At 40.9% G+C, this 16,320-nt stretch overlaps 1 protein-coding gene across 1 annotated transcript; it reads left to right on the forward strand.

Annotated features, from left to right (window-relative positions):
* Positions 1-75: 75 nt before the first annotated feature.
* Positions 76-4,273, forward strand: LOC146968571 (disintegrin and metalloproteinase domain-containing protein 17-like). Its single transcript, XM_085759274.1, has 5 exons — positions 76-226; positions 324-454; positions 1,217-1,384; positions 1,697-1,753; positions 3,797-4,273. Exons 1-5 carry the CDS (start codon positions 76-78, stop codon positions 4,271-4,273), a joined length of 984 nt encoding a protein of 327 aa, XP_085615400.1.
* The last annotated feature ends 12,047 nt before the right edge of the window (positions 4,274-16,320 follow it).

Raw genomic sequence — 16,320 nt, forward strand, 5'->3', positions numbered from 1 at the left:
ACAACAAATGCTCTTGGATCAGATCTGATCAAATCATCTAACAATAACCAAAAAACTACACGTGTGTGTGTTGTTATGTGTGTTGTGACAGGAAACAGCAGCGAGTGTCCTCCTCCTGAAAACGCTCCCGATAAGACGGCGTGTCTGGACAGCGGCGAGTGTCTGGACGGGGAGTGCGTTCCTTTCTGTCAGGCCGTCCTGAAGCTGCAGCCCTGCGCCTGCAACGGTAACGACCACACCGGCGTGAGACCAAGGTGGTGGTGGTGATGATGATGATGATGCATCCGTCTCAGTCTTGTATCTGTTCCCTCTCGTCTCTATAGAAACCAACGCGTCGTGCAGAGTCTGCTGCCGGAGCACCAGCGGCATCTGCGCCCCCCACCAGGACAAGACGGGCAACTTCCTGTTCCTGCGTAAAGGGAAACCCTGCACCGTGGGCTTCTGTGACGGAGCGGTGAGTGGAAACACACACACACACACACACACACACACACACAGCAGCTTTAAAACACATTGAAGACAAACTTCTAGCTCAACTACTATGAGTGTGAAAACTATTTATTTGGAACTGAGTTTAGGTGTAATCACAAAGAAATGGCTTAAACCATCTGTTGATGAATGGTATGACATCACACTCATTCCAAATTTGAAGACATCTGAAAGCATTGGAAAGGTATATTTCCCTGAAAAGCCCCTCTTTTGTTTAAGTTTTTGGTTAATTATTTATTTCCTTGTGTTATTATAATAGAAAACACCCCATGTTCACGTGTTATTATATAAAATGCTTTGTAAAAGGGGGAAACCCCCCCCCCCCCCAAAAAAAAAAAACACATTAAAGACAAGCGGGATGTGAGTGTGTGTAGGTGGGTTTACATGGAGACTTTTTCCTCTTTCTGATTGAATCCTTTCTGAATGAGTCTTTCAGGTCAACTGTTTACATGATTTTATTTTATTGTTTTATACTTTTGATCGATTTAAGAAAAGGTTTATTCTGCCTCTGTGAAACCGAATGAAACTTGATTTGGTTTGGGCTTGTTTGTTGTGATTGAGCTGTTTATATGGAGCATTTTCATTCAGTTTGGACTCTAAACCGAATCTAATCTGAATATTTGGCTCCATGTAAACAAAGCTTGTGTGTGTATGTGTGTAAACACAGCTTGTGTGTGTGTGTGTGTGTGTGTGTGTGTGTGTGTGTGTGTGTGTGTGTCTCCTGCAGGGGAAGTGCATGAAGCAGGTGCAGGACGTGGTGGAGCGTCTGTGGGACTTCATCGACAAACTGGACATCAACACGTTTGGGAAGTTTCTGGCCGACAACATCGTGGGGTCGGTGGTGGCGTTCTCTCTGCTCTTCTGGGTTCCTATCAGCATCCTGGTCCACTGTGTGGTGAGTCGCTCCGTTCTGTCTCTGTCAGGAACTAAACTACACACTGTCAGTCACACTGTCTGACTGACGCGTTACAGAGACGTATTACCACTGTATTTTCATGAGTATTAAGGGATTAAGGTGCTACAGACAGAATCTGAAGATGATAAAGTCTTTCCTGTCTTTAGTCTGTATAGGTCAGGTGGACAGTCATTTAAATATATATTTTATAAGATGTGCAGAGATTAGTTTAGTTTACTCTTGTCTTTTGTCTTTTCTTCTGTGAACAACCTCCTTCAGGATTAATAAAGTTTCTTTATCTTCTTCTCTCAGGACAAGAAGCTGGATAAACAATACGAGCAAACCACAAAGTCTCTGTTCTTCCCCAGTGTGAGTATCTGATTGTGTGTATTTTAGGGATGTCACAATTACTTGTTTTTCACAATTAAAGCTTCAGTTGGTAACAATTATTCAGTCATATTTGCTGGAATTGTCACTATATTCTGATGGTCAGACATTAAATGAGTAATTTAGGACAAAATCCAACTCCTCTGGCTCCACCTACAGCCTGTAATCGTATTTGCCAAAATCCACCGCGCCCGACGATTCTCCACCAGTCAGGTAGAGGGAGCAGGAGGAGCAGCCAATCGCCGCTCCTACACGTCGTGCTATGGATACGGTACATCTTTTTTTTTTTTTTTTTTTTTTCTCTGTGGGTGCGTTCATGGCTACTTTGTGTGTGTCTGTGTGTGTGTGGGGCGCTTGGCAGAGGTTCATAAAGGGACCTGACGGAGTATTGTCTTGAAATTTCCGACCAAGTCGCGGAGTTTACTTTCACTTTCGTCAACTTACCAACTGGAGCTTTAATGCAATGAAATTGCAGCGAAAGGAGGAAATACTGTATGTCTGATATGAATCATCACCTGCAGGATACCCACCTGGCTTTGTAGCCAAAGTAAAAGAAATTACACAGTAAATGGGTTAAATTACGTTAATGTCAATTGATCTAACGTAACACTGAATTGGTAGGAATTGAAATGTCATTCGTAAGAAAAATTATTTAAAAAAACTTCCTGTCCTCTGAAGGATTTAATATTTTGTTTATATAATTAGAATGCAATTATATTTTCACTGTATTTGGTTCCTGAACATTCAGACTCATTAAGATGGTGAGACCTGATGTGGATGAAGAGGGAACAAAGGAGCGGTGGCTTTTGTAAAGTGAATATATATATATATTTTTTTAAAGTATATTTTTTGGGCTTTTATTGCCTTTAATTGATAGTGCAGTCGAGAGAGAGACAGGAAATGGGGAGGCAGAGAGTGGGGGAATGACACGCAGGAAAGGGCCGTCCGACGCCGGACTCGGGACAGGACTGAGCCTCAACATGGGGCGGCAGCTCTACCCAGTGAGCTAAATGCCACCCCATATTTTGGGGGTTTTAAGATGAATTTAGACACTTGAACACATCACAGTTCCCTCTGAGATCTGACTGAGAGAGGAGGTCGACATGTTGACGTCAGTTGAACATTAAAAAATCTAAAAGTCTTCTCCTTTAAAGAGGAACTATGCAGCATTTGTCCCTTAATTAACCAGCTCCAGAGTCCTAGTGCTGGTTAAATCAATGACTTGTAACTAGTTCCAGGGAGGCGTGTTGCTGCGTCCTTGTTTATGACAGATAAGACTACACAAATACACACATGGTAACATGGTAGATGATAAATAACCTTATCCACCGCTCCATGGATTGATTTCTCACCGGCTTCGTTGTTGAAAACAAATGCACACGGAGGAGAGGAGGGTTAGAGACACAGAGAGTTCATCTTTAAAGTCCCCCTCCCCCTTTTTGGTCATTTTAAAACCAGCAGCTCATTAGCAATGCAGCTCTGGAGGGTGGGCGGAGACTGCGCTGCTCTGCACCCGCCCAGCCACCTCCTCGCACCCCACCCCCCCGCTCGCTGACAGCTGGACATTGTACAATTACAGATTCAGCGCGTTTAGCGTAAAACTCCACACTGGGATTCGATCCCAGACTGGAGCATAGTCCTTGCTCACGGTGCAAGCTGCTCTACCAGGTGAGCTATACCTGTTACACCTTGACAGCTCCACCGAGCTGCCAAGTCTTTCACCTCTGGGCCAGATGCAGAGCGGGGCGGGAGCTTGTAGCACTAGTGCCCTCCCCTGGAGCTGTGACACGTCAGCTCCAGTCTCCCTGAAACTGCCAGTTTGCGTCTGCCATTGGTTCACAGCAGTTTGAAGGCAGAAAAACTCTGAAATGCAATTTTGCACTTCCTTTTCTGCTGATATGTGCTCTAACACAAGAAAAATGCCACAGGAACATTTGAAAAGCACGAAAAACACGATTTTCATGGGAGGGGGTCTTTAACCATCAAACTCGGACTGACTGACTCTGACTCTGTTCATTTTCCCAGAATGCCGAGCTCCTGAGCAGCCTGGAGTCCGCGTCCGTCCGGATCTTCAAGCCTCCGACCTTCCCGACCACCAACCTGCGCTTCCAGCCGTCCGGTCCGCAGCAGACCAGCACGCCGCCGGTCTCCGGCTTCGGCTTCGGCCCCGGTCCAGACTCCTGCTGTCATCCTCCTCTTCCTCCTCACCATCCTCCTCCTCCTCCTGCGGTGGCGGCCCCTCCTCCCCCTCCCCCTCCCCCACCTCCTCCTCCTCTGGACTCCCCCCGCATGGCCACCATCCAGGAGGACCCGAGCTTCGACTCCCACCTGGACGAGGAGGCGCTGCAGGAGGCGTTCGGCCGCCCGGCGCAGCGCTCGGAGCAGCGGCGGCGCTCCTTCGAGGACCTGACGGAGACGAGCGCGGTGAGTCGCAGCGAGAAGGCGCTGATGTTCCGGCTGCAGAGGCAACACCAGATCGACACCAAGGAGACGCAGTGCTGAGGGACGGGACGGGACGGACGGGACGGACGGTGCCCGGTTTGTCCCGCTCACGTCCTCCTCCTGTGCTGGTTTCACAAACTTTTACGACTTTTTTTATTTTTTATTTTCTTAAAGCGGCTCCGTCCTGAAGCCGCCGCACTGACGCTTTGTTGCTGCAGCAGATCTCAGTCTGGTCACATCGAGACACATTCAATCAGAAAAACGTTCTTAATGAATTTAATTACAATCAGAGTTCAACCGATTATCGACCGATATTTCCCTTTTTTTTTTTGATAATCGATATCGGCCGTTTTTTTTCACCGGTAACCAATAAAATAAATGTATTTTTAAACGCATAAACGCACTCCTTTGGCTCTAACGAAGCCGTCTCTCTTGGCTGTTTAACAATGTCCCAAAGGTTTTCACAGTGAACAAAACAGAAACAAACTGTTGACTGTATTCAGTCTGATCCCTGGTGTGTTATTTTTAAATTCTGACACCAAAGTTTTCATTTTTACTGCAAATGAATATCGGTTAAATATCGGTTTCCTTGATTACTAATAATCGGTATCAGTATCGACCCTGATAAAACCATATCAGTTGATCCCTAATTATAATAAGAAAAAGAAAAAGAAACAAAACGTCTCCTTCCAGTCGTCGTCCTGTGTGGTCAGACCGTGGTTTCAAATCGCTGCTCCGTCCGTCCTCTCCGCGTCTCTTTAACGTCCTTTAGTGACTCGAACTAACATATTGTCCTGTTGAAGCTGTGGCAGCGAGGGGCCGCTGCTGGGTATCGAACCTTCTCCAGGTATCAAACCGTCGTTGGTGCTGATTGAACGGTGCTCAGATCAGATGTTGCTTCCACAATCAAACTGTGTTTAACTGTGGTGATCGATCATCTGTTCAATACTTTTATTCGTCCAATAAAATGTCGCTAAAGCTCCGATTGGTCCCCGCCAGCCACCGTACAAACTCAGACCAACTCGTCTTCTGATGACACACTACACGATACGACCAGCAACTGTACGCTCCTACGTCCGTTTTTAGTTCTTGAACGTCCCACCAAAGATTTTTTTTTGCTCCTGAATGTTACACGTTTATTTCTGTTACATAAAGTCGTCGTTCACTTTTATAGCTGAAGCCCGGCTCTCGTTTTAGTTCCCTAAAGGCCAAATGTAACGCTTGTTGTAGCTCAGTCATCAGTCAAACTGTTGCTGAGTTGAACTTAATGTTTTAAAAAGGTTCAACTTCAATGTGACAATCGTTTATGTGCACGAGTTTCTGTCTAATGAGAGAAAAACATTTATTTCTAACTGACGCTATTGAGACAAAGTGTTTGTCACCAGCATTTTATAGAAACAGCATCAACACAACATGTTGTAATAATGGATAATGTTGTTAAAAGCTTTAGAAATATTATATATTTTATCACAACAGCACAAAAAATGCCAAAGATTTGACGTTGTCAACTTCTAATTTGTGGTTATTTGATGTGTTTTTTTTGTCTTTACATCAGAATCAATTGTTTTTTTTTTACTGTGTGATAGACTAATTGATTAATTAATAGTCAAAATGATTATTAGTTGCAGCTTCAAAAGGTCAAAGTGCACTGAGAGTCAATGACACGTGCAGCTGCCAGATAAAAAAACAGTAAAAGTCAAAAACACAGAGGTCAAAGTTTTATTTTTAAGGATCAAAATGTTTTTATATTCTATAAATGATATTAATAAAGTACAAATAAATGTTCATCATCTCCTTAAAACCACTAAAACCTGTCAATCAATTTTATTTACTGTGTATCACATCTGCAACAATAAGCTGATTAATTGGTTGAATGTTGATCAGCAATGAAACCTAAACAGTTTTAAAACACCTCCCTGTTATTGTATTTTATCCTGGTTTGAGGTCAGTTATCTGAACATTTCACCTGTTTGTTTCTTACTGTACGAGGGCAGGTTATTATTATTACTGTGTGTATATATATATCTTTGTATAAAATATCGTTGTGTTGTTGCTTTTGTTGCTTTTATTTTTGTGACTGTGTCTGTTTTTTTGGGGGGGGGGATAAAGACACAGATGTTAAACTTCAGAGTGTTTTCAGCTGTTTGGTTTGTGTCACTCGAGCTGTTTGGTACCAGAGTTTATTCTCATCACATGTTTTTACTGTGTCAGATTTATTTTGTGGTAAGTTTTGTGTTTTTTTTTGTTTTTTTGTTGATTGATTGAAGCCATATTATCGTTTTAAATGTTTATTTTTGACATGTCAGAGCTCAACGTGCCTTCTCTTCTCCTGTGGTATTCAAATGCACTTGTCAGTATTTTTAATATTGTGTCTATCTGATACTGTGTGTGTGTGTGTTGAGTCCTGTACACTGTGATGTGTGTGTCTGTGTGTTATGTACATGCTGACGATCGTCTGTATTGATCCAATTAAAGGTCGGTTGAGAGTCATGTTGTTAACGTCACTGTGTCGTTGTTCTACTGTCTGATTTAAAGTGCTGATCGATAAAGAGTTTTTATTGATATTCTGATATTTTATCAACTCACGTTTCTTCCTGAGCTTTCAGCAAGATCTCATGGTTCTCATTAATGGATCATTATTTTGTCAAAAACATTTTTAAATATTCTGCTTTAATGTAATTTATTGACTATTTTAATCTCTGGTGGTTTTATTTTTATATTTTAATCTAAAAATATCAATATTCAGACCAAGATGAGATCGACTTGCATCATAGAAACATAAAACCTGTAGCCAAAAAATATTAAAGTTAGTGTAAAAAAGAAAATACTCTAAATTATTTATCAATAATTAAAATATTTTGCAGATAAATTCTTGTAGAAAATCTAAATTAATGAAAGAAAAAAAAAAAATTCTGCCTCCAGTTTCTAAAATGCAACAATTTTCTGCTTTTATTTAACAATACGAACATTTTTGATGATTTTAACCTTAATTTTGTTTCATAGAAAACAAGATGATTGATAAATTATCTGCAGTATTGATGATGTCATTGTTGTTTCACTCACATTAAATCTAACTCACTTTTTTATCTTCGAGGACAGAAACTCAGTGACCCTCTCTCTCTCTCTCTCTCTCTGGACAAATGTTTATTTTCCTTGTGAAGAACTCAAACTTTTGTTTTATAGACAAATCAAGTACAAAAACAATCAATCAATAAAGGTATTGGTGGTCCGTCTCCTGAAGCCGATTCCTTTGGAACCAAGTTTCCAACGAAGAAGCTGGAAAAACTCAAAAGTCCTCGAGTCAAAGAAATGAACGAACGAACATCTGCATCGGTCCGTTATCGACCGATTATTGCCGATCGATCGATACTACGAGGACTGAAGAGAGTGTGACAGAGAAACGTCAGTTCATCGTCCACCGCTACATCACCGACGGCAACGCGCTGCTGCTGCTGCTGCTGATGACATCACAGAGGGGGCGTGGCGTGAAGGCGGGGCTTAGGGCGTCGTAGAGACGGTGGACGGCCACTTCGACCATCTCCCTCAGAGAGTCGTCGTCCGCGCAGGTCACGGCCTGAGGGTCAGAGGTCAGAGGTCAGAGGTCACCATGATTTATATAATTAACCCAGATAACTTCAGATAAGACCAAACCCAGATAAGTATTAAAGTAGAAGTAAGTGATATATTTGTGTTAATATAAGTCTTAAATAGTTATATCTTCCGACAGCAATCACTTACATAGAGTGTTTGGACTGAAACACGGGTCTGTCAGTCCCTCTGCTCTGCTCTGAGCCGAGGAGAAAACATTTATCGTATCCTACAGTTTTTATCCAATGAGGAGAGAGAACGGCATGCAGGGCTGTGTGTGCAGCCAAGGGACGCCGTGAATGTGGCGACGTAGGGACGAGGACTGTTATGGTGCGTTCAAGGAAACTCGTATTTTTCCGACCTGTGAAGTCGTACCAGTTCGATCTGGTACGAGTTCACGGGTCGGAAGTTACGAGTGGCCGTTATAGTGACTTTCACAGGTAAAACAGGTCGGAAAAACACGAGTGGGTTGCCTGGAACGCTACAAAGTCGTAAGTTGTGACTTGAAGCTGTAATTTACGATTTCAAAAGCCTGCCTGGAACGCAGCATTAGCAAAAACGACCGGACCACTTACTTCTGCTTTAACCCAGATAACTTCAGATGAGACCAAACCTAGATAAGTGTTAAGTATTAAGCCAGATAATTTCCATACAATAATTTCCATTTTCCATACTTTTCCAGACCTGGAAATGTATAAAATCAAATTCCATACTTTCCCATACTTTCCATACTTGCGTAGGAACCCTGTAAATACCATTGCAGGGTTGCGTGGAGGTTCCAGGGAACATGGGAAAATGACATCATCACCGACTGCTGCATTAACTGGTCCTTCACATTTCACCTCTGATTTTCCTGAGGAAACAAATGTTACATTTAATATGTCATAATACCACTGAACACGTTATTGATTTAAACTACAAGGTCTGGTCCTAACTGAGGAAGTCATTTTAGAAGTCTTTTACTAGGACACAAACAGTGCTATGGAAATCTTCAGTCAAATTTAATCCAAATGTGTGTGTGTGAGAGAGAAAGGCCCGAGGCCACAAGTTCAATACCACTCACTACTGGCTGAACCACTGTAACAACTGGTTAAACTCAATAAACAACTTCTTATCAAACCAGCTGAGTAACATGATTTTCAAAGCAGCTGTGTCAACCTTCAAACCTTGAAAAATAATGAAAGAAGATATTTTGATATGAAGTAAATACTTTGTGAACTAGTGTGAATTAGTTCTAAATGTAGCACTGGGACAACTGGTTTAATCTAGTCAAGTCAAGTCGAGTCAAATTTTATTTATAAAGCACATTTAAAATAACCAAAGTTGCCCTAAGTGCTGTACAGAAAGACAAAATAACATAGAAAGCATACAACACAATTGTACGCATGCATACACTTGGGACATAACAAAAAGTAAAAAGCAAAAACGGCTCTACCTCAACCTGAGTTGAATGCCATGTCGAATAAATGGGTCTTCAGAGAGGACTGATCTTATATGAAAGGGAAGGCTATTCCACAGCCTAGGGGTGGCCACACTAAAGGCTCGGTTGCCTTTGGTCCTCAGCCTGGTTTGTGGGACTATATTCAGCAGCTGACTGGCTGATCTCAGTGATTTTTTAAGAACATAAAAGTAAAAGGTCGGATAAATACTTTTTAACTCATTCTAAATTAATTCTAAAATGCAGATAAACAACTTCTCATCAAACTAGCTGAGCAACATGATTGTGCAGCCTTTGAAGCCTTTAAAGGTTGATAGTGAGTAAATACTATCAACAGTAATACTTTGACTACAAGGAAAAGCTGCCCGAAAGATTCTTCAACAGAAATGAACATCAGCCTACCTGAAACATCAGCCACCACAGACAGAAACAGCAAATAGATCGACAACAGGAACAAGTTCCCCATCTCTGCTGAATAAAGATTAACAATACACCGCAGCTCAGAGAAAACTGAATGAGGCACCGCCGTCTGGTTTTCTTTAACGCGTTGTGACAACAAGGGCGACTCTCACCCGGACACTTTCTCTTTCGATATGCCCAACCCCACCCATGTAAACCTATTGCAACATATTTCAATAAAAAAAAAATCTAAAAAACAGTAGGAGCAACAGTCCTGATTCAGCATTGATACTGTGACTAACAGACAGGACTTTTCCATTACTACATTCATTCATGACTGTCTATTATCAGAGACAACCTGGTTAAACATTAACTGGTTCAGAGTGTGTGAACTCTAATCTCAAACTCAAAGCCCATCTTGATTTTTATCTAGTTTTTACTTTTGCCTGGATAATGCAGGCAAAACCTTTCCAAACCTTATAAAAAATCTTAAATAAAATGAAACTGAAAAATCAAAAATTGGCAGAAGGCTAGTAAATTATCCATGTTGATTAGCTGACCCATGAATTATGACTCTTTTTTTTTTTTTTTACTGTTGTTCTCAACAAAATAATGTTGAGCAGTGTAAAATCTTTAATCTGTGTTCACTATGTTGAATTGAACAAAGCAGTTTTTACAGAACATTGGGTTTTTTTCTTTCCCTATTTTCATGTCACACACACGGAGCACACTCAGATATCATCACTTAAAGTTCCACAACCAGTTTAACATTAACTACAAATGTTATTATTATTTAGGCTACATTTCCAAAGGAGCCATGAAGAGATCTGTTATTACCATGGTAGCAACAGTAGTGCTAGCTTAACCGACGCCGCTAACCGCTAACATCTCGCTCGTAAAATTAACGTCACGGTCACGCGTGTAAAAATGTCTCAACTCACCGAGTAGCAGAGAAACCCGACGTTTGCTCCGTCGAGCAGACACTGAAGATGCTTGTCTTTGTTTTCTAACACATCCACAGTCCGAGGTGAGTCCACTCTTCATGTTGTGGTGAGTCTTTCAAACGTTTTCCCTCCATTTCACGACGTCTCCTTCTTCCGGTCTTGTGTGCACTTCACGGCCCGCTCCGGAAACAGCAACTTCTCTTACCATTACACTCCAAACGGCTGTATCATATGACACCAGTGGTAAAATTAAACCTTTTAACCTGAATAAACAGTGATGAACAACGGAGTTAACACTTCAAAACACATAATATCCTGTGTATCACACGATTCTTAGTAGCCCTGAATACTGAGAGGGTTACACAAAGCAAAACAGTATGGTGGCCCTATAAAGCAAGCCTGGGCAAACTAAGGCCCGCGGGCCAGATGTGGCCCAGTGGCTTTTTAATCTGCGTCAAGAGAAACAAATGATTCCTGCACCGAGTCCCCGTCATTATCCTCAATGACCTGAAGTCTCTATTATCGATTTCACATCTTTATTTCTGCTTTATCGCTGTAACGCTACTTAAGGAAGGAAGCGACAAGTGACATAAACAGGAGGTGGATGGGCTCTGCCTGTAATAAACCGAAGGTGTTATGGAAAGAAAAGCTTTAAGCACAACTTTACTCTGCACAGTGAACTATTCTTTCTTGTCTGATGAACAATTAAAAGTAAAGCATTGCAACAATCTGACTCAGACTGTTTTTTTGGGTGTGAAGTTGCTGATTTTAAATGACAGACACTGAAAATAATACATTGAACTAATAATTAACTAATTCATTTTCATTTTCATCTTCGAGTTTTCCACTGTCATAAACTCTTTTGAGTTTCTGCAAAACCATTTTTCAACTTCTAGGTAGAGACGGTTCAGTTTTTGGTCATCAAACTACTTCGAAAGACAAATATGTTCTTTAGATCGGTTGAAAAGTGTAAAATCATGATGACCTTCAACATATTACAATAATGACATATTAAATTGGAGAGAAAACTGGACGAGGCCCCGCCGACTGGTTTTCTTGTCACAATGTTCTTGTGACAAGTAAGACAACAAAGTCAACTGGCACCTGGAAAATACTTTCTCTACTACTCTAATACTACTACTTTCTCTTTGTTCCAAGCCCTGTGACGCTTAACTCTTTGACAGCCAAAGACGAGTTATCTCGTCTTAGCGAATCCAAGCATAGTCTGCCAAAGACGAGATAACTCGTCTTAGCGTTTTTTTAATGGCAACGCCATGTTGAATGTCTTCCCCTACTCCTCTGTGAAGATCAGACTTGTATCATCAAAATAAAGTGCAGAAAAACACATTTGGATTGAGAGATATAAAAAATATAGTGTGTTTTCCCCCCCTCACGGAGCGGTGCGGGTGTCTGACTGCAGCGGCGCCGCTCCGTGACACTCTGGCCGCCGGTGAGAGCTTAGGGGCGGCGGCGGGGCTCATGGCGGCTCGGCAGCTCGTCGAAGCTCCGTGCAGCTCCGTGATACAAAGCACAAACGTCAGTAACAACAACCCCGTTGATCGCTCGTTGTTAGTCGTCAAGAGCGTTTGGAAAGTCGCCAGATTTTGCGAGAAATCACTCAGATAGCAGCTTGAAAATCCCCGATCTAGTGTGGATGAGGAACGGACGGCGCTGGCGAACGTGACGAGGAGAGCTAAAGATGGTGGGAGTGTCTGTTGTGAGCGTACAGAGACTGTCTGTGGCTGAGTTCAGGGGGCACGTCAGCCAGAGCTGTAGGCTGTGTGTGTGTGTGTGTGTGTGTGGTGTAGATGTGTGTGTGAGAGACAGAGAGAGTGAGTGAGACCGCTGCCTGCTGACCAGAGGAAGCTGGATCTGATCTAAAGCGCCGTGTTTCGGCTACAAAAACCTGTCGAACTGATCCGAACACACACACACACACACACACACACACAGACACACACGCACGCGCACGCACAGACACACGCACGCGTACATGCACACGCACACGTCACGTACGCACACACACACACTAAAAAAAGGAAAGAAAAAGTTGTAACTCAAAGAAAAGAAAGAAAAAAGGCTGCAGTAGTGTGTGTCAGTAGCTAAATGTTTTGTCTTTTGTCATCAAAAGTCATTTGTCAGTGTTGATTTAGTTGTTGTTTACAAGAGAACAACTGTACAGATGCTGAGGCATCACTAAAGCAAAATATAAAGGAGCCAATTGTACTGGTTCACCTGAAAATGACAGCCGACACAAAAACCTCTTTTTCTCAAGATTTTGGTGCCAAAATGGCATTTTGGGCTAAACCAACCTATATTCAACCGCCAATTCCACAAGACTGGAACAAGATAGAAACAAACAGCTTTTTTTGCTGGAAACTAGAGACCCTAATCTTTCCTTTGATGGGTTGAATGTGTATGTAGTAACAGTACATAATATATGGTGGGTCTATGAAAATCAGTCAAAAAGCTGGAAAATGCCTGGCAAGCTGGAGGAAGCTGCTGTGAGAATGGCTGGCAGTCAAAGAGTTAATTCAATGCGACAAAGTATCAAAAAAATCTGTTCAAACCAGTAAGAGTGACCACAGTCCTGATTCAGGACTCTGAATCCCAGTGTTAGTTTTTGAAGGTCTTTTTGACAAAGGCTCATCTTCAGATTTCTCGCTGTTCACATTTATGACCATCTGATATAAGACTTTATCACATAATCTGTTCCAGTCACCTGGTTAAACATTACAGGACTCAAATAACTAATCTCCTGAGTTAATCTTGTTTTTACTTTGGCTTTCAAAATCAAAAATTGGCAAAAGACTGGTCAATTCAAATGTATCCCGTTTGCTTAGCAGACCCTTAAATTATGTAAAATTATGACTTTTAATTGTTGTTGATGTGATATTAGGGAGCTAGAGGTATGTTTTCATTGTATGCACCAAAACTTGAAGGAAAAAAAAAAAGATGTAATGACAACGACCACTGGAGGGTGCTCTTTACCTGCAGATAGGCTTGATGAGTTTGTCCATGTGAGATCATGTTTACTTAAGTGTAAGTTTTTAAAGTTGTTCTAAATAAGGCAAAACTTTGAACTCTTCTGTTTAAGTCAGTCTGGTACATGATCACACCCTGGGACCATGGATCTTTAAAATCAATGGTGAAACAACGCAGGCAGGTGTCTGCCTCCTAAGAGAAATCACAACATTGAGTTGGTTTTACCTTTTTAACAAAATGCTTCTGATCAGTTCATTTTTATATTAGTTAAAAAGATTCACATCATGTGTTGCCACTGAAATTAGTCAGTTAACAGGCATGTTACAGACACGTATAGATCATAGCAACGAAATTGATTAAAATATGCTATTGTTTGTTAAATTATTTCATAACACAACACGAGTAGTGCCCCTCAAAAAGCTCATCCTCACACTGACAGAATAAAAATCAGAACTAGTGCTTTTACTGCAGATTTGAGAAAGTGAATAACAATTTTTATTTGTATAGCACTTATAAAAAATAAACCCCCAACTCCACACACATGCATAACACAAACTCACACAATCAATCAGTGCCCAATGTAACATGAAAAGCCAAGTGCTGAGGAAATGCCATCTTGAATTTAAAAAAACGAGGAAACACAGGAGTCAGATTTTAAATATTAAAACAATAAAAAATAAAATTGAATACATTTACATAATGTAAAATAAAATGAAATAAAAGACAAAATAAAATAAATAAGACTCAATGCAAAATAAAAAACACCAAACAATACACCAAACTCTATAAAACAAGTTAGGATAAAATAATCTAAAGTACATAAGATAATAAACCATGAAACAATGGTCTTGAGAATGTCAGGTTTGAGGTCACGCCTTCGTAACACCAGCTGATAAGGCATGTCACCGTCTGATATCACGGTGACAGTTCTGAAGAAGGCGGAAGAACGCGCCAAAACTGTCAACAAGGTATGAGGAAACAACTTCTTGTCTTGAAAAAGAAAAAAAAGGAAAACTAAACTTTATTTACAGTCTTGTTGTGCATAAGTTGACTAGTAGAAATCAAAAATACTAAGTAGGTCCTAATAATTTTTTACTTGAAGAAATAGGATTTAATTATAATTAAAGTAACATTTTATGTCTTTAAAAAAACAAAACTGATGGTTCAGTTCATCTTGTTCCAAATTCTGTATACACCAACAGTGCATTTGTTGTATCAGCACCATGCTACTCACTGCCTCCATTCCCCGCAGAGCTGTACCCTCTTGAGGGTCTTATTGAGGGTCATGTGGAGCTGGATCTGGACCTGCCCCCATCCTCTGCAGAGGGGTATCCTCTTGAGGGTCTTGTTGAGGGTCACGTTGAGCTTGACCTTGACCTGCCCTCTCTGTGAAGGACAAAGAGCAGCTGTTTAAAACTGATTCTACAGCCATTTAACTTTTCTGTGAAGGTAGCTGATGTTAGGGAAGCAAAAGTACCCTATATACAGTATATATGGTCACCTGGATATTTAGAAAACAATTAGGTCAATGAAGACGAGATAATTGTTACTTACTTTGTCTTTTATTGTAAAGTTTAATGCCACCGAAGATGCCACCGATAATGATACCGATAATGATGATGCCACCGATGATGCCACCAATGACGCCACCAGGGATGACGCCAGCTTTGTCAAAATCAAATATATAATATAACTATCAAATGATTTCTTAATGTAATTATTATTTTCAATGGAAACCAGCAAAACAAATAAATAGTGAACCATGTCTCTCCTCAATCCACAGTGATCAAAGTAAAACTATGGTGGCCCAGAGGGCTCAATATATTGTAACCTAAAAAAAAACAAACAAGACTAAAAACAACTCAACAAACTAATGGAGCTTGAACACTGATCACTTAGAGGTTAAACAGTTCATCATAGAAATGGAAGTTAAATCGGCAGGTAGACAGCATTATGTTGTGTGTGTGTGTGGGGAGGGAGGGGTGTGTAAATACTGGTGGATTTACTTACAAGGATCAGTTCCTGTTCGGCTTGAGTTCTTCTTTTTATCTATTGAAAAGTGTAAAATAATGAGCATTTTGTGCTAATGTACTTAATGACCTTTAACATTTTACAATAATAATATTTTATAAAAGGTAGTTCTCTCCTGTCTGAAAGGTTAGATGTACTCACCAACAGAAAGGTAAACAAAGAAGTCAATGTAGCCCTCTTTATACAGTTTGGGCACCCTGCAGGTGTAATTTCCTGTATCGTTGTTTGTCACACTGGTCAGCTTCAGTGAAATGTTTCCATTCGGTACTTCATCAATAAACATAGAGGCCCTATCTTTGTAGTTATTGTCACTCTGATTAGTGCTGTTTCCACTTCTATAGATATACACTTTGGTTTTGTTGCATGTCCACTCCACCATTGCAGGGTTGCATGGAGGTTCCAGGGAACACGGGAAAATGGCATCATCACCGACTCTTGCTTGAACTAATCTTTGACATCTCACCTCTGAATTTTCTGAGGAAACAAATGTTACATTTAATAATATGTTGCGATACCACTGAACATGTTATTGATTTAAACAACAAAGTCTGGTCCTAACTGAGGAAGTCATTTTAAAAGTCTTTTACTAAGACACAAACAGTGCTATGGAATGTGTGTGTGAGAGACAGAAAGGCCCGAGGCCACAAGTTCAATACCACTCACTACTGGCTGAACCACTGTGACAACTGGTTTCATCTATATAAACAACTTCTCATCAAACT

The sequence above is a fragment of the Trachurus japonicus genome, chromosome 18 (genome assembly GCF_045865225.1).
Source record: "Trachurus japonicus isolate A0001 chromosome 18, Traja_1.0".
NCBI classification, from domain to species: domain Eukaryota; kingdom Metazoa; phylum Chordata; class Actinopteri; order Carangiformes; family Carangidae; genus Trachurus; species Trachurus japonicus.

What these genes read in the sequence shown, in the direction of transcription:
- LOC146968571 (XM_085759274.1), top strand. Translation starts at nt 76, where the DNA reads ATGTGTGTTGTGACAGGAAACAGCAGCGAGTGTCCTCCTCCTGAAAAC. An exon ending in TGGGCTTCTGTGACGGAGCG is followed by an intron (nt 455 to 1,216) that starts GTGAGTGGAAAC and finishes TGTCTCCTGCAG; the next exon opens with GGGAAGTGCATGAAGCAGGT. An exon ending in AGTCTCTGTTCTTCCCCAGT is followed by an intron (nt 1,754 to 3,796) that starts GTGAGTATCTGA and finishes TCATTTTCCCAG; the next exon opens with AATGCCGAGCTCCTGAGCAG.